Genomic DNA, 20,098 nt, shown 5'->3' with positions numbered 1-20,098 from the left:
TTTAGGCCAAGGATCAGGGGTACTTGCCGAGAACCCAGTCTTTTACATAAACCTTGTCGTGGAGCGAGTGCTGCTGTTTTTCCATGTTGTATATATATATATATATATATATATATATATATATATATTGTATTTTTTTTCTTTTATTTTTTCTCTGTTACAAAGGTAGAATGATTCCAAATCCTAGTGCAAGAAAGAGATTAAAGATAACAATATTGTCAAATACCCTATTATGAAATTCTGAGTGAAAAGAAGGGGGTCCCCTGTTTAGGATCCTCATCTATTAACCAGAACATAGAGGATCTACACATAGCGTCTCATGCTCTGGGGGATCCAGCACGTCTGTGACTTACCCATTGATTTTAATAAGAATTTTGTAATGCTTAATTTCCACTGTGCTGCCGCTGCAGGGGAATTTAATTTGCGGATTCCCCCACAGACTACAGCTGATCCATGGGGGTCACAGAAGAGGGACACCGTATAATCAGCTTCTTACAAAAGGCATTTTCCAAAGAGGTCTTTGTGATGTTCTGTGTAGCACAGTGATTATAAAGGCCCAAGAGGCTGCATGTTTTATTTATGACAATTGCTACATGCCCATGGATTGGCAGATAGTTACCCCATGATCAATTAGGTTTCCTACCAAAATCCAACAACATACATTAAAGGTGTTTCCCCATATTTAATTTTTATCACCTATCCAGAGGATAACTGGTGCGGGTCCAAATGTTGGGAGCCCTACCAATCACGAGAACGGGCTTACCTTGCAGTTCCTGGGAGCCTCTACAAATGGAGCTGTATTGTGCATGCTCGTCCACCACTCCATTCAGTTCTATATGGCTGCTGAGCGCTATCTGTTGCAGCCCGATAGAAATTAATGGAGCAGTGGCCGAGAATGTGCCGTACTGCTCCATTCACATGCGGCAAGGTGAGCCCATTTTTGTGATCGTGGGGGTCCCACTAATATTTATCACTTATCCTGTGGTTAGGTGATAAATATTGATTATGGGAAAACCCCTTTAAATCAATTAATGTTCCAGTGAAATGGATAAAAACAGTGAATTGACGTAACACTAAGAACAATCATAATACCCCCAATGTCTGTCTGGGGTCTGTTATTGTTGTATACTGTACAGTTTATTTAAACATGTTGAGGAGAAGAAACAACTATATCCCGGAAACTTTATTACCAAGGATTACACCTCACCTTAAAAAAGCAAAGACAATGGCTTATAGAGAAAAAACCCTTTTGTTTAATGTCTGTTATTCTTTTAATTGGCTGGGATCTACATGAAAGCTGATGGATATCCTAAGGCAAACAGATTAAAATGAAGCAAAGACCAGTTGCGGCAAGCAGAAAGATGGTTCGTTGTTAAAAAAATAAATAAATAAAGTAAAAGGTTGTAATACTTAAGCGTTTAATTTAAAGTTTTCATAAAGCAATCAAATGAATTATTCAATGTTAACTTGTCTATATTTTTGTTTTTACGGAATGATAGACTGTTTTTTCCTTTCCGACTCATTGTAACTATAAAACAGCTCAATAGTGCATCAAGCTGGGACGCGCGTTTTACGCATTTCCTGACTGACATCAACCAAATTTTTTAAGATGATTGGGGCTATTTAAAAAATGAATTAAGATGAAGTGGGTCTAAAACAGAAGAAAAGTTTAGATCGGTTCCCAAAAAACTGTCACGGAGACATGTCAGAAGATGATAACATTAGCGGTCTGTGCCCTCTGACCCTCACTGATCGCTAGAAGAGGACCCGCCTCTGAGGAGCACCACGGTTCCTTCCTTGTAGCAATCAATTGGGTTAACAGACCTCCACTGATGACATCCGCTGACATATCTCAATGACATGCTAGAAGGTGCTTCAAAGTGAACCTTCAGTTTAAGAAAAAAAAAATGCAAGACGCTAAATACTCTAATGCTTCTGTGCCATGCTGATACATTTGCCTTGACTCATATTTGAAGTTTGGGGTGGTGAGAGTTGGATTCCTTCTTGGTTCATAAAACTTAACCCCATCATTAGCGAAGCGGGAACACCCCTAAAGCCCCGGACATAAAATAAATAAAAAAAGGAACAAGTATATTTTATCAACATTGTCTGACACTTGCTTACAACACTGTAATTGGCCATGACAACCATCAACAACTAAAAAAGATCGCAGTATTTGTATCCTAAGCCATTTACCTCTATTATCTTCCTTACACAATGATACTACCAAAAAAACCAAAACTTTTTGGCCCAGAATAATAGATGCCCCTCGTCAAGAACCTATCTGTTGCAGTTCTATAAGAGGGTCAAGCCTTCCCTTTTCATTGGGACTAGTGAAGGACTATAAAGATATATTCACATGTGGCAGATTTGTTGCATGAATTTATGTACGAATACAATACAAATGGGTATGAGAACATTAGAGACTTGCAAATGGAAGGCAAATATCATTGATCCAAGTCCCGTATGTGAAACAAGACAAGACAGGACAAAACAGGGAGGAAAGAACAAAAGGAAGAAGGGGAGGAGGTAAGGGAGAACTAGAAATTGGTCCCTAATCTCAAGGAACCTAGACCAAGTCTCATCAGGAGTACGGAGTGATCCAATATGCATCCCATGGGTCCTAAATTAGACTAAAAGGGTCCAAGGAGTTGTCAAGCAAAGCGGTCATGAAAACCATTGTACAAATTTCCCTTATCCTAGTCAACAAGTCAGTTTTTGTAGGGGGTAAGGGCTGCTTCCATTTCCATGCAATCAGGGTTTTGTGCCCTGTCTATAAGTGTGAGAATGGGTAAACAAATAAGTAACACACTCCCACTAACTTCAGCTGGGACCCTCAAGATAAGTTTTTAAAGGCTAGGTGTATAACATTGAATATATTAGGTAATTAGAGCTAATGTCAGGCTTGGGTACCTTGGGCCCACAAGAGGGAATTATTCTCAGGGCCCACCACCGTCTATATAGAAAATGTGAAAGCCCATCTTAAACTGTACGGTTATCATTGCACAAATGGGCCATACCATTAATAAACTAACAGGTTATTTGTGAATTAACTCCATAAGAATTGTACCTAGCAACAAATTATTGACTCCAAATCAGCTTCAAATTATGTTGTCATCTGCTGGATCTTTGGAGACCGTGCTGGTCTTTCTAACCCATTCATGTAAGTACAGAAGTGAAAACATCTTTGATTTTTGTGTATATTTCATATATTACTGGCAGACAAGGTCGAAAACTTTAACACCTTTCCAGATTCTGGCAATGCTTTCTACTTATTTTAAAAATATTCAGAAAAAAACACCATATGGGATTAGTTAGGTCATTTATATTCAGAATAAAATAGTAACCTGCCTATGACTTAGTAAAATATACTCTGTCATAAAACACAGGGTATCCATGACTATATTTAGGTGGAGTTTCTATTTTGGGCGAAAATGTATTTCTAGTCGCTTTTAAAATTAAATGTCTTAACGGGTTTTAAAATAGCATGGAGACACAAACAGAAAGAATTCACCATAAAGTTGGCAAAACTCAGATTTTCCCCTCCCATGCCCTTGTTACAAGGCCTCATGGCTAGAACGGCATAGTGAGAGAAAAAAATAGAAAATCATGTACACGGTTTTAAAGGATAAACTGTAATTTACCATTATAGTCACTCATTAGAGTCGTTCAACACTTCAAGTTTTGACAGCAAGAGAGAGGAAAATAGTGACTGGTCTATAAGGTGAATTGTGGATTGACAGGGGGCCAAGGGGGGGGGGGGGTGAGGGGTCTTTGACAGTACGACCCATCAAAAAGAGAAAAGCTCACTGGAAAAAAAAATGGAAAATGGAGCTGCACATCTGGTTTTGGTTCAGGCCACAAGACTGTGTCATAAATAAAAAAGAGGACCAACTCATTCTCATCCCTTCACTGGCTATAACATTACTGTGCCTTTGGCCATACAGAGAGCCCTGCCCTAATTCAGACCACCCATGAGGTAGGGGCAGGGGACACAGCAAAAACTTCTATGTTAATGTAAACTCTTAAATAAGAGACAGGGGTCCTATTTAGAGAATAAATTACAATTACTTTACCTACTACATTTTGTTGATTATATTTCCCGTGTTAAGCATTTTTGGGCTTAGTGGGTCCAATCCTCTCTTTTGGGAAGCATAGCATATTTTACTTTCAATAGATTTTTATTGTAAAAATATCTTACATACTTAAAGAATATAAACATGAAAAAAACTCGAGCGAGTATAATATTGAAAACTTTAGACCTCCTTATACAGATCAATTTTTGCATGTGCATTTTGCTTAGCCCGAAGGGGGGAAAAAAGCCTATGGGTGAGTTCACACTTACTTTTTTTGCAGGAGGAAAATCTGCCTCAAAATTCCATTTGGAATTTTGAGGCAGATTTTCCTCTGCCAGCACGCCGATTTTCACTGCGTTTTTCGCAGCGTTTTTTGCACACGGACATTGAGCGCTGCGGGCATAAAACGCCGCGAAATACGCTTTCTCTGCCTCCCATTGTTGTCAATGGGAGGTCAGAAGTGTAAACGACCGAAGATAGGGCATGTCCCTTCTTTTTCCCGCGAGCCGTTTTTTCCACTGGCGGGATAATAATGCCACTTCCTACCATTGAAATCAATGGGAGGCATTTTCGGCCAATTTTTTGGCACGTTCTGCGCGTCAAAAAACTCAGTGTGAACTCACACTATGAGAGATTTCTTAACATAGTAAAGAATAATAGTGTATTTAGAAAATATTTACTCAAGCCTGTATTAGATTCATTTTAGGTAATAGTCTTTTACTTTTTTAAGGGATCTTTTTGGATGGTTAACATTCTATAAATAGTTGGAATTGTGGCATGATGAATATACTGTACTACATGGCAAAAGTAGAGAACGCCTCTACCTTGCTCACACCGATCTACAGTATTTTCACAATTTCTGTTAGGAGATGGAGGGAATTGTTCCGGTACAAATAGAATGAAACAATTTTTTCTTTAACATTTTAACCTTTGAGACAAATAATCAAAATTTATTTTTGTTCAAAATATTAAAAAAAGATAGAAAACAAACAAAAAACATAATTGTATAAATTTAAACTGTTAAAAACGTTTGTAAAAAACGTTTGTGAAAGGCACTAACTAAGTAGCACGCCACACCTAATAAAATAGCTTTAAGTCGCTAATGTGGATAATTGTTTTCTTAAGGATGGGTGAAAACTCTTCTATGTTGATGGTCCATCTCAAGAAAAAGGGCTTCAAAGAAGGCGGCTTAGACATAAAAGACAAAGGAAGAAGCCACTTACTACTCTTTACCTATAAATGTCATCTTACTTTCGAATGTTGAAAAGAATCGGCACAAAATCAAAAGGATGCAGCTATATACTGTAAAACGGTTGATAGAATTATTCGAAAATCAAAGTTGTTTCTGTAATGAGCGAAAATTATTTTTTCGAGCTTTCCACAGAAATATAAAATTTTCACTGTAATATAAAACACAGTCTTCCCTCATAAAATGAAGAGCAGTTAATGGATAGTCATGTCTAGGACTCAAGACAAGATCTCACCATAAGTGTAGTTTCACACGCGGCTGATTTGTAAATCTGCCTCATGTGACTTTATCCTTCGCGTGCAGTACTTCTGGGTCTATCAAGGCCTTGGGTTTTCTGGCCATCTGATAAAGTGATTTGGGCAAACTTCAGGCAATATAGGGGGTAGACCTAGAAATTCAAAACCATAAATCTTTGTGACAAACATTAAACATCTCCAGATACTGGTAGGTCTTATGACCTTGTGATTCTGCAGCATATGTGTCAGGTGTGATATTTAGTGAAACTCCCCTCAAAATTTTTAATTCAACGGTGACTTCAATCCCAATAATTATCTTTCCTACATGTGATATTAGAATGCAGGGAGTGTTTGGGTGAGATCCCCACAATATGAAGCAGCTTTAGCTGCCCCTGTATCAGGCTCAAAATATGGAGCATGGGTGTAACTATAGCCGTATCAGCTGCTATGGGGCCTAGAGGTTGAGGGGTCCCATCCAGGTGCAACAACATTGTTCCTTTTTGTAGGGGATAACAATTTGTTGGTTTTCTGCTATCTAGCACAACTAATATATTCTCCAATATATGGACTATTATCCATACCTTAAATTATTGCTACTTACAGTGCATTTGGACTTCAGACTTTAATTTTTTTATTCACATTTTGTTATGTTGAGGCTATGTGCTAAAATAAAAATTCACATTTTCCCCATCATTCTGCACTCAATACCCCACAATGACAAAGTGAAAACAGAATTTTAGAACCTTTTGCAAGTTTATTAAAAATGAAAAAGTCAAATTTTACATGGACAGAAGTATTTAGACACTTTGCTATGACACTTGAAATTTAGCTGTGGAGGCCTCCCATTTCTCTAGATCATCTTTGAAATGTATCTACACCTTAATTGGACTCCACCTATGGTAAATTCATTTAATTGGACATGATTTGGAAAAACACGCTCCTGTCTATATAAGGTCTCACAGTTGACAATGCATATCAGAGCAAAAACCAAGCCATGAGGAGGAGACAACTGCCTGTAGAGCTCAGAGACAGAATTGTGTGGAGGCACAGATCTGGAGAAGGGTACAAAAAAAGGTCTTCTGCACTGAAAGTTCCCAAGAGCACAGTGCCCTCCATAATTCTCAAATGGCAGAAGTTTGGAAAAGCCAGGGCTCTTCCTAAAGTTGGCCACCCCACCAAACTAAGTTATCGGAGAAGGGCCTTGTTAAGGGAGATGACCAAGAACTCAATTGTCACTCTGCCTGAGCTCCAAAGATACTGTGTGCAGATGGGAGAAACTTCCAGAAGGTCAACCATCACTGCAGCACCCCACCAATCTTGGTTTTATGGCAGAGTGGCCATAAAGAAGCCTCTCCTCAGTAAAAGACACATGAAAGCCTGCCTGGAGTTTGCAAAAAAAGCACTTAAAGGACTGTCAGACTGAGAAACAAGATTCTGTGGTCTGATGAAACAAGATTGAACTTTATGGCTTCAATTCTAAGCGTCATGTCTGGAGGAAACCAGGCACTGCTCATCACCTGCCCACTACCATCCCTACAGTGAAGCTTGGTGGTGGCAGCATCATGCTGTGGGGTAGTTTTTCAGTGGCTGGGACAGGGAGAATGGTCAGGGTTGAGGGAAAGATGAATGGAGCAAAGTACAGAGATATTCTTAATGAAAATCTGATCCAGAGTTCTCTGGACCTCAGACTGGGCTGAAGGTTCACCTTCCAACTAGACAACTCTGTGAAAGTCAATGAGTGGCCCAGCCAGAGCCCTGACTTGAACCCAATCGAACATCTCTGGAGACCTGAAAATGGCTGTCCACAGACGGTCCTCAACTCACCTGACAAAGCTTGAGAGGATCTGTAAAGAAGAATGGCAAAATATCCCCAAATCCAGGTGTGCAGACCTTGTGGCATCATACCCAAGAAGACTGGAGGCTGTTATCACTTCCAAAGGTTCCTCAACTAAGTTCTGAGTAAAGGGTGTGAATACTTATGTCAATGCAATATTTGCGTTTTTCCGTTTCAATAAATTAGCAAAGATTATTAACATTCTGTTTTCACTTTGTCATTAAGGGGTATTGAGTGCAGAATGATGGGGAACAATTTGAATTATTTTTTATTTTAGCACAAGGTTACAACATAACAAAATGTGCAAAAAATTTAAAGGGTCTGAAGACTTTCCGAATGCATTGTATGCTGCGGTTTATTTTATTTTCCTCTCACTAGTTGGTGTTGGCCCACCTCATTTTGCTATGGAGGCATATGAATTCTAGTTGCACTACAGATATGGAGGGATCTGTTAGTCTTCTAATATTAAAAAACAATATATATTTTTGACTCTTGACCCCCGACAAAAAAAAAATATATATATATATATTGTAAGTGAGAGAAAGAAAATCACTATTGGATACAGCAGTGCCTCACAGACATAGTCAGAGCTAAAACACGTCTTCAATGTGAGGACCTCACCAAGACACTCCTCAGATCACAGATGTCTGTGCTACTGTGTGTGTGCGACATGGGGCAAGCAGTTTATTATGCTTAGAGTCGATTTTATGAGTTAGTCTTTAGATTTAGTGGGGATCTTTTTCCCAGAAATCTCATCAATGTCCAAAAAGAAGACTCATCTGAACCATTGGGATCCCTTTGATGACTTTTGGGGTTTTCTGTGACTCATGAAAGATACGCTATGATTGAGATTGCTGAGCAATCTTAACAGTGCTCGCTCTGTCTTTCTGTATGTACTATATAATGAAAAGCAATACAGGAGAATTTAATTGGGTTATGTGGGATTTGAAGTAAGGTACTCCATTGGGGCTGAGTTGCAATACTAGACACAACCCATAGACAAGAGTAACACTGTTTTTGGTATAAAACAAACAAAACGAAAAAAAATACTTTTTTCTAATTTTATTAAAAAAAATTCAAAAAGAAAAAAAAATTATGCAGAGTATTAGAATATTTCATATGCGTTATTATAGTGTGACTGGTGTTTTTCATGAAGTACGTCAATGTATTAAATTATACTTCCTATCTCCAGATTAGCATATTATCTTCAACACCAAGCCAAGGAAAACCTAGCAACCGCTATATTACTAAATGTTTACTAAAAAGCCTCAGGGTTTCAAGGGTTGCCTCGGTAGTCCCTTTGTTCGTAGTGATTCACCCTTTTCCTCAAGGTTTTCATGTAACTTTGACCCACTTGATCTCTGTCTGTTGTCACACACCCAAATAATGGTTTTAGCTGCCAATGCTTTCTACACCCATTTTAATATAAATACATAAATATATATATATATATTAAATAGATGAACGCAATTAGAGATTAGTGAATTCCTCCGGGCGGGGATGTCCTAAAGAACTGCATACATTTCTAAATAACAATGAATATCAATGAATCTTACCAACCAAGTTATTTCAGTACTTACATAACCATTTTAATTTCCAGTAAATTTGTGAGACTTAATCTTATACGCGACTAATTACAGTGAGAAAAAAATATGATAGGAAAAAAGTGGAAACATGGACAAAGAGTTAAAAACTACTAAAAGGCTATGTACACCTCTAAAAAAGTTATTTGGTTTTTTTTTTAATAAAAAGATCACTGTGTTTGGTATAACTGTCTAACTGCTTTTTATCAAAAATTATTTTTACTTTTTGAGATACAGCTGCTTTGTATCCTGTATTCAGTATCGGTATCCGTCAGGTCAGCGTAACTGACGGGTTCAGTGTCAGCGGCTCCTGCGTTTCTCTAACATGCAGGATCCACCTGTAATCTATCACATCTAAGTTACACACTGTTGGGCCTTTGTTTTTCCTCTTTTTTCCCCAATGTACATTATCGGCTTCATCTTAGTCCACTGTACGCAAGTTATATATCCTGCTGCTTGCAGAGGCACATTAGTCACATCAAGCCCAGAGTCCACTGATGTTTCCCGTTCTCGCGGGTTTCAGTATTAACATATCACACATTAATCTCTCACTCAGTGGGGATATACGTTCATTCTGCACTCGGCTCCGTGCTGACACATTGTATCACAGAGTCCTCTAAAACGTGAATGCCTGTTGTATTTATTTTTTTTTTTTAAAGATATTTTATTTTTATATATATATATTATATATATTTTATCCTTGTACGTATGCATTTATTTATTTATATATTTGTAATTGCACCTTGCATTCCAGCCATTTGTGTATCTATTTATTTGTTTATCTATTTATTTAATGACTGATATCACAAAGGTTTGATTACATTCTTGACCTCTGCTACTTTGTACCAATGTCTAGCCACTGCCAGAGACTCATCCCGCTACACGTGGCTACACGTACTGTCAGTCAGACTTGCTCTGACCTCTATGACGTCATTGTTAAGTGATTTCAAGTGTTTTTTTCAACCTGTTCTTAATTGTTTGGTACTGTATTTAAAGCTGCTATGTTTTTAGAACAGTATACTGGCCTGATGAAGATGCCGGACTGGCGTTGAAACGCGTTGCCATTGTTTTAAGAGGCTAATAAAATACCTATTTTACCTACTTCGTCGTTGATTTATGTATATGTCGGCAGCGCCCGTATTTCCCCTGCTTTTTTTTCCTTACTACTTTTTGACTGCGGCGGCTCATCACGCCCACCGGATTGGGGATAGCTGCAACCGATGTCACAATTTACCTCTTGAAGCTGTATTTGTACAACTCTACAAGGTAATCAGCATTAATTCCCTTATTCACTCATCCATCTTTCATTCGATTTGATCTGCACGATGTGGCGCCTTGTGTCAATTTTTTTCTTTTAGATTCACTAATAGAGTAGGGAGTCACTTAAAAGAGGTCGCAGTGAAGTAGCAAGTGGGCTTATACAGTTTGATCAAAATGTAAACTAAGAAACTAATTTTCATGTTTAAAAAAATCTCTTAGCAGCAATAGATCAATGTATATAAAGCGAAAGTGCGGTTCAGGTCTTATTCTATAGTAACAGCTTTTTTTTATTAAGATTGGCTGCTGTGTATTAGCATAAGCCCAGCATAGGCTCATTGGGAAGTCAGTGCAGGCAATACAGATTTCCATCAGAGCACGGATAGAACAATTATAAACTACAAGCAACTAAATCGTCTCATCAATCATAAAGACGATAGAATCAATATAAATATATACACGGGGTTAAACATATGCTGAGGAAAATATGCCTCAGTAAGGGTAAAGCCTGGCGTTCCAATTTTATTAATCATAAGTTACATTAGAAGGAATAAAGGTTAAGCCCAAATGATGACTGTCATTACGGTGTACATTCTGCAATAGTAGCGAGCACTGTAAATGATTAGTGTGAAAAACAGGTAAACAGATTCAATACCAAAAAGATACTGAAGAAACAACCAAATGTGAATAAAGGTTGTTGCAGCACCATGGGGGCAGAGCACTACAGGGGGGCAGAGCTGCCAATCACACCCAGGCCGTAGTGCCAGAGGGGGCCCTTATATCACATTGGAAGGCACATTAAAAATAAAGTAATATAAAGTCATCAAAAAGTCGTATGTTCCCAAAAATTATACCAATAAAAACAATAATAAAAAGCCCTCTTACAAAAAAAAAAGAAAAGTATGGCTCTCAGAATGTGGGAACCTAAAAAAGATTATTTTAAAAAAAGTAAGTATTTTTATTGTGCAAAAGTAGAAAAACCTAAAAATAAACTACATAAATTTGGTACTGCCGTAACGACCTGCAGAATAAAAATAAGGTCATTTATAGGGCACGGTAAAAACAAATCGCAAAAAACAGTGGTGGAATTGCATTTTATGTAGCCCAAAATGGTGCTTTTAGAAAAATACAACTCGTTCCACACCAACCAACCCTCATATGACGGTGTTGATGAAAAAAATAAGGAAAAGTTATGACTTTTGGAATGCATAGTTGAAAACATAAAAAAATTGCAGTGTCCTAAAGGCCCAAACTGGGCAGCGTCCTTAAGGGGTTAAACAATAAATATATGCCGCCGCCTCCACCCACCAGACTTTAGTATGGAACTAGTCTAATGTACTGTGACACTAATAAATGCATAGGCCATCACAAGACGAATTACTCAATCTAATGTTACTTGCCCCTACAATCTCTATACATTCATGAGGTGGCCTATTTTCCTTGGTATTAGCAGGAAACACAGAGACTTACAAAAATAATTATTTCCATATGCCAGTGCTGAAAGCAGATCTAGCCCAATACCACAACATTATAGTGAATGATATGACCATATGCTTCTTTTGTTCATTCGATCATTTTGAAAATGTTGCCACATCATTTTAGCATTAACATTTTCTTTGCTACAAACTTTTTCAATGACGAATGCTTATAAAAAAAAAAATAATGCTACTGCTACATTTATAGAAGATGGGAAATATAAAACAGACCCGATTTAATCTATTCTTCTCAAACTAAACCACACAAAAGATATACATGATTATGTCAATTTCATATAATAGGCCGGTTCATCTTGTAAAAATAATAGAAGATGAAATTCTGCAGTTTTAGATCATTCCAGTTGTTTTTTCAATACTTCATGTGGTTCCTTGGGATTTAAACATACACGGCCTTACGTTATCCTTAGGTGAGGCCATCAAGGTTTGATCGGTGGTGGTTCAACCTCCATGGTCTGAGGCAATCAGCACAATGAGGGTAGAGAATAGGAAAGGCCATCAATGTCAAAGCCCCGCACCACTTTAAGCGCCAGTCGAAGAATAAATATCTTGTCCACCTTCTCACAAAATGACCGAGTTACTTTCCTAGAAACACTGAAAAGAAGACTCTATTCCTCCAAGTTTAAAAGGTAACTATTGTTTAAAAAAATACTTACAGGAGATTTGATTGTGGGGGTCTTTGTGGTGGGACTCCCAGAGAACCCCAGAATGAAGAGGCAGAAGTGGTCGGCTGAGCTTCGTGCCTCTTTGGGTATGATTAGCTTTTTCCGGCTCTCCTCAAAGATCGATCTATAAGCTCATAGAAAGTCTACAGCCCTATACGGCTAAACTGCCACTCCCAGGAGATCCTGAAAAAGACAATCAGAGCCAAAAGGGGAAAAGCGCTAAGATGAGTGGTCCTGCCACTTCGTTCTATTGATCAGTGGGGGTCTCAGCACCCAGACCCTTGCTAATCAAAACTGTCATATTGATATGTGAGAAGTTTTTTGAAGTTATAGCTACACTTTAAGACAAGAAATCACGCAAGGTATTTGCAATTCCAAACTCCAAATTTAACAATTAGAATAGATTGCTTATAGAACTAGTGATAACACCGTTGGTTTTTCCAGACAGGCATCCATACTCACCAGTTCTTCCCTTGGTAGGGAGATCCAAAGTATTGATGCCTAAAAAAAACTTTTATTGATAGTGGATCCAACTTTACTTTGTATGTAGATTAGTGATAAGTGATCTCCGATCTGTGGTTCCAGCTGTTGCAAAACTACAACTCCCAGGCCATGCTGGGTGTGGTATTTCTGCAACAGCTGTAGATATATTGGTTGGAGACCACAGATGAGGAGGATGCCCCCTTAATTTTAACGGATCAGGTATAAACTAAACAGATCAGTCTTAAACTTGACGCATGCATGAATAATAGTTAGGTGGTCACCAAGTTTTTTTTAGTTATTTTGTAAATAAAATAACTTAAGTATCTTTGAATTTTCTAGAATATTTGAAGAGGATTTGTGTTTCATTCCTGCTTTGCGCACATATATCTATACAAGTAAAAATAGATTGTAGGTTCCATTGACTAATGGATAAACTGGATTAATGGATAAACTCTGCACAGAGTTGAGAAGTGCCGAATTAGTAAAATATCAGATAAAGAAAGGAGTGGTTTTGTGAGTTCACCTCGTTATCAGAACTTTTCTAAATAACCTTCAGAAGTTTTGGTAAGAGAATATCTAATTCTAAGAGAAATAATAATAATTATAATGCAGTCGCTACCGCATGGTGAGGTAAATTATTTTGAATCAAATACATTTCCATATAACAAAAAGGTTCAAATACATATAACAAACTGATTAAATTCACATAGCTAACAGCAGGCTTGTGTTTCCTGTTGATTTAAAAAAGTAATTTTTGAACTGATTTTACCTCACTAAACGTATAATTATATTACTTTAGGAACAAAGGCATTGGAAGATGAAGCTATGAGATCTAAATCATAAAGTCAAAAGTGCTACAAACATGTTCTAAGTCACCATTCACATTTATTAACGCGCCTACATTTTTAAATAAAAAAATCAATTGTATGAATCAAATAAATAAACAAGGTTTTGTAGAATGTGATTCTCCAATATAGCAACATAAAAGATGGGCAATAAAAATCCTAAATCAGAAGTTGAAGAGATTAACTGTAGATTGGGGCTTCTCTGTAGGCAATGAAAGATATACTAAACATGTAGACTTACCCGTAGGAGTGACTGAGATTCATCCTTGGACTTGATGTCTCCTATAGTAGGGTACTGTGGTGTAAGTGGCCCCGATTTTTCTCCACTGGCTCCAGCGGTCACTCCTGGAAAACCCTTAGCATCTATAGACAAGCCATAAAGAGGTCTTGCTAGATGTGCTGCTTCAACATTTGGACTATCTCTTGATGATTTCTGCTGTTCTTGGTTGACCGATACGGTGGTCAAAAGGCCCAAACCCATTTGTGTATAGGATGGACTTGTTCTCAAAATCTCCGATCCTCTCCAGGCAACACTACGAAGGTCATCTACTGAACCATCAGACCAAGATTTCTCCCGGATTACATCCTTGTCATCAGGTTTCTCCCTCTTCACAGTGCTGTCATATATGGCTTCTCCCATTTTGGATTCAGGGGTGACAAGGTTGTACACCCTCATCTCCGTTTTAGGCTCTTCCTTGATGGAAGGGATTCCATGGACCTCTCCACCATTTGCTGTAGTGATTTCCGACTCCTGACAATGTGCAGAGTTAAAGTGATCCAAAAGGGATTGCGTTTCAGTTGCTGTAAAACTGCATTGCCGGCATTTGTAGCAGTTATGTACTCTCCTAAAATATATATGAAAAATAGCTTATTAAATAAATTTTACTAAAAAATAATAATAATAAAACATCAAATAGGTCAACGAAAAACTTTTTGGGAGATGGTTAAAGACAAATATAACTTTTCATCTAACATAGAGCTTGTGCTTTGTACCGCAGTCATCTCATTAGCATCAGTGGTCAAAATTTTAATAATAATAATAATAATAATAATAATGAGGTAACACCTCTACTATGAAGCTGTAGGAAAATGCTACAGAATATCACACTATTGACAATAGGGGACAAGGAAAGTTAAGGTCCTTCTCTCTCCTCTTCTCCATGCACTGGGACCTCTTTATACGTCACAGAGCATGCCCACAACGCTCTCCTATAAAATTTAATAGATAGCTTTCTGATATCTATACATTACACATTAAACATTTTAGTTTGGTAAATACTGCTGTGGGTTATTAAGCTTGATACATGGACCTTTCTAATGGCTCTACACTACTCATTTATTTTATTAATTTATTTTCTATTGCTTATATACAGATGTAGCCGTCTTTATCTTGACTTTTAACGCATTAAATACACAGTGGCAAGATCTCTTATCTTGACTTTCTCAATAACTTTTCAATGGCTTTTGTTGTGTAATATCACGCTGCAGAAAGTTATCAGAGTCAAGATAAAGATGGCTACATCCGTAGTACCAACACAGTGTATTACACAGAGCTGTACAGAGGTTGGCATCATTCACATTAGTCCCTGTCCTCAATGGGGACAAACACAGACTCATTAGGGGCAATTTCATACGAAGTCAATTAATATAGGTTTTGGATAATGAGGCACCCAATTTCTGCCATTTTTTTTTTTTTACTTCAAGTAACATTTACATAAAATTATTAAGAAAATTATCACTTTTTTTGTTAATTATAATAAGCACATACAAGGTCAATCTGGTTCATAGAAAACTGTCATTTGGATGAATAGTTAGTCTGGTTCAAATATAATCAATGGGTACAACTGGGTGTACAATACAGTATATTTAAAATCGTAAAGCACTTCATCTAAATCTGGAAAATATGCCATTGGTTGAAACATGCAATAGTTACAATGAAACAGTAATCGGACGTGGCCGTGCATGCAGTCATCGTCCAGTTGTTCAAACAATGTCCTGCCAAAGTCAGACATTTGCCCGTATTACTAGATATCTAATATTGAGCTATATTCAGGTGGTGGTTGATCAGGATTAACCATAAATTCAATAATTGAACTTAAAAAAAAAAATTAGCTCAAGAGTTTCTGATTCATTGAAAAGGTGTGTATTCTGGGTCTACTCGAAAGTCAGGGGATAGAAAGATAAAACAAAAATGAGCATTCCAAAGTATAGGTGCAGCTCTTCAGGCAGGTATGCTAAGTAATAGTACAGACTGATTAAAGACAGGTCTTTAGTAGATCAAACAGCATGTGCAGAATCAAAAGAAATATTTGACGAGCAGGTGACAGTGTTGCGAGCTTAGAAGACAAATGGCTGTGTTTTTTTTTATTGTTTCTGATAGAAAATAAGTAACCAATGCAATTGGTAGCACAGTTCGTTAAAAGCAGTAATACGTTTAACTGCCAAATTCTTACTAAATTTAGGTGATAAAGCAGGGGCAGAGCTGGGTGGGCTGGCAGGGCGCAGATTACCAGGGGGCAAGAAACCACTCAAGCCATTTTTAAATACATGGCTAGGGCATTAAAACAAAATCTTTGGCCCGGATGGCAAAATTATGGGTTAAAGGCCACCTTAATCTATTATAACTATTCACTTGGGAGATGATGATTACTCTCAAAGTAGTTGTCTTTATGGTGGTAAGGCTAAACATGATCGGTGAAACTAAGGAAATTTTAAGAGTGAATTAAGAATTTGGAATTGAGCATGATCCATGTGAAATGGGCTTGTCAAAATTATAAGAATTGCTGCAAATGGCTGCATATAGCTATCACCGATAAGTGATCTATTGTAATGTTTCTCAACGTTCCTAAGCCATACTACGAAAAAAATCACATTAAATTATACCCATGGATATGATCGTACACTGTACTGCACATAAATGCACAGCGTGAAGACAGGTCGAGTACCCCCTATAGAAATGTAACCCTTGGGGTTGAGATCCTAAGATCTATTGTATAGAAAAAAATCTATATAGTGAGCAAGAAAAGATGAAATGTATGTCAGAATATGGCTTTCATTGCACATCCATTAAAGGGGTAATTCTCAACTGATCGCCATGCGTCCGTCTGCCATGGATAGTGAACTAAATGCTAAAATTTTAGTGTTTACTGCAAATGGCTAAGAAACATTTGAAGGAGGACCAACAAGTGTTCTGACCTAGAACAAAATGGCAGTGGTGTTAGTAAAGCGCCATGTCTACTTCTCTGCTGTTTGACTTCCTCGGAGCCCACATAGTCAGCCCAAGGTATAGGGTTTACCTAGCGCCTCTGCCACTTTGGTATAGTGGCAAGTCAAGGTCAGAATGGTCAGACCCCACTAATCGGACCCAATGTCTATTCCTAAAAAAACTCCTATAAAGGTGCACCACCATTAAATAAAAATCTGTTAGGGCATATAACAAATATATAACATATAAGTACTAGTTAATAGTACGAAGCTAAAATATTATATTAATGCAAATGACAATACTAAGAATAAAAATAATAACAGAACCTAATCATAATAACAACCATTGCTACTGATAACGCATCATTTCTATATTTATATTATGTTTCAGTTAATTGTACATGTTTTATTATGTAATAAATGGAATATTATCTTTAATAATCATTAAAATTATTTACTGTATTGTTAGCTAGGGCATGAAATGCCTTCTATACCTACTGTTAATGTTAGAAAATGTTCTCTGGAATGATGTGAGGCGTTAAATGATATTTAATGTGAGACATGCTGTGAATAATGAGAAGTCACACTGGTGCAATGAGCCTATTAGTGGAGTATACTGCATTTTGTTTGCATTTACTGCCATTGAGAGTTATTTCTCCCCTGATATCTCTATTGCAGGTAAGCTGCTATGTATTTGTAAAGAATTATTTAATGGAAGAGTAGACAGGTTTACCACACAATTGGCACAAAATCATGTTCCTGTCAAGTCGATAAGAAAATACTATTGTTCTAAGTGTAAGTGATGAAATACAGGCCGGGGGAAGCAGCGGTGTCACTCTTACACTACCAGGCATCACCTCTCCTTCCACACTCCATTAAGTGTCAAAACATGATCGCTGACTTACTCAGATAAGGAGATCTTCCCGGACAATTACTAGAGGTATTTGGTTTTTCTGCTTGAAAAATTGACTTGAAAGCAAAATAATGATCTTTATAAGAAATGTATGGACCTCATTTGCATATAAGACATTTTTATTTTATTTTTTTACATTTTGAACAGTACGAATTTACTGCAGTATAGAACTATTATTATTATTGCAGTATAGAATTAGTACAACATACAAATCCTTATATATTGAGCTATAAAAATGAGACCTTACTTTATCCATGCAACAAAGGGCAACTAAAAAAAGTATCTGATGGTAGTAGCTTGGTCATCCTGTTCTCAAACAATCACAAAGATCCTGTAAAGACTCATAACAAAGGTCCCTATATTCATTATGGGGAAGTATGATGTTTTAAAATGTGCAGAACTAGCGATCATGAGAAAATAAGTACCATAGAAAGTATGTATGAAACCACATGGGAGATCCTTGGCTGTTAAATACTATGACTGAAATAAGAACGCACAACATAGGATAATGTTAGGGCCACTGAACTCAGGGATATATAGTTCAAATGGTCATTTCTGGCCGGACTCAGAGTCCAGAGAGAATTTATTACAATGAAATACTGAAGGAAGTCCTACTAAATTTTATATCGCTTTGCAACCATAATACATCTATCCTCCTGTATGTTGCCTTTAGCATAGGACATAACAGGTCTACTTTGCTGTCTGCTCAGCTGAACTTGACTAAAGTGAATGCTATATATTTTATTGCAAAAAATGAGGGATAGTGACGATAGCAGCATCCTGGACACACAGACCTCACATCCAGCATGTATTACGGAGAGAAACATGCACACATGAGAAAAGTCTGAAACTAAGGGCATGTTGCAAACTGAATATCAAGGGGTCTGAAAATTAATGACAGAATAGAGATTTCAGTCTGCAACTTTTTAACTCCAGGAAATATACGTATGTAAGAATAGTTTTTTCCAGGTCAAAGCTGTTAGTTGATTTAAGAGACTCACCAATAAGAGTGGGTCTAATGGCAAATTACTAAAAAACACTTACAGTACATACCTTCCTAAATCATTCGTCATTTAAGTTTGTGAATGTATCCCTTTGGTTATCTAGAGTAATATTGGGGGAAATTCCTAGTGGGATGCTTTGGGTTCAGTGTCAGGGGAAGGAGCCTTATAAAAGTACTGCCCCACAATATGACCATTAACTTAGCGTTCCTATACATATTAGATAAAAGTCAACCGAACCCACTGATTTCGGCAGGATCGGTCAACAATCTATTATGTTTGAGGGTGTCCCGACGTTCCCTCGACTGCAGATTTCAACATTCCTGGCCCTTTGTTTCCATGAATATAAGCTGGCACTATTTGTGTCTGGCAGCGACTTATTACCCTGTTCTTATTGATGTATGTATGTACAGTATGTATCACATTAGATTGTATGTTTGCTCAGCCAAGCCCAGCATGCGTATGAGGGGAATGGGGAAACAGGAGGAATAGCTATTGGCTGACAGTTATTGTATGGGCAGCTTTAGCTCTGGCAGGAATGGGGTAAGATAAGGGCTTACAGATGAAAGTCAAGGTAACTTTTTGGTCCTACGAGAGTATCCCAAAAAATACACATACACATATGCAGAGAGTCATGTTTGCTACAATAGAAATGTCAGTGTCCTAGGACTGATTCTTTCCTGGATATAGATCATAAAAGATAATGTCATGTTAATGTGCACAGTTTATAAAGTGTGATGCGGCAGGAACCCAGTGTTTACACTACTAGCAACCTCTATAAAGATACAGAATATTAACGCTGGACCTCGGTAATAGTTACAATACAGGTTTATACAAGGGACAACACCATTAATTTGCCTTATGTAATAACCTACCGGAAATGTAATAACCAGATCTTTATTGTCATCATTTTCTGACACATACATCATCTATATTTGCACTGGAAACAGAATTAAGTGTGTTTTTCCCTTGTAACAACACTTTCAAATGTAACCACAAATGCAAATACTGTATGGCTTGATCTGCATAATAAATCTGACTTTATTTGAAGCATCATGAGAAAATATCTCATAGCCTACTAACACAAGAAATCCCCTTATGCCTACAGGAACACTTAAATAACTTGTACTGCAGATGTTCAACTTACCTCTTTAAACTATTTACCCGAAATGCCAATGTCTCAGCGCTTTTCTGCCAGCAAACATCTCTGCACAAGTCTAATTGTCACCTACACACAGTAGAATTAGTCATTCTGAGAG

At 37.4% G+C, this 20,098-nt stretch overlaps 1 protein-coding gene across 3 annotated transcripts in view; it reads right to left on the bottom strand.

The window, feature by feature from the left end:
- The window catches only part of TRPS1 (transcriptional repressor GATA binding 1), a 255,001-nt gene that overhangs the window by 121,432 nt on the left and 113,471 nt on the right, over positions 1-20,098 (bottom strand). For all 3 annotated transcript variants that reach the window (XM_075825805.1, XM_075825807.1, XM_075825806.1), the window contains one exon: positions 13,963-14,566. In XM_075825805.1, coding sequence (XP_075681920.1) covers positions 13,963-14,566 — 604 coding nt within the window. The remainder of the gene's footprint in view (positions 1-13,962; positions 14,567-20,098) is intronic.

This window comes from Rhinoderma darwinii, chromosome 5, assembly GCF_050947455.1.
Source record: "Rhinoderma darwinii isolate aRhiDar2 chromosome 5, aRhiDar2.hap1, whole genome shotgun sequence".
In the NCBI taxonomy this organism is placed as follows: Eukaryota; Metazoa; Chordata; class Amphibia; order Anura; family Rhinodermatidae; genus Rhinoderma; species Rhinoderma darwinii.
Note: the sequence above shows the minus strand (reverse complement) of the source record. Positions and strands in the feature narration are given on the sequence as shown.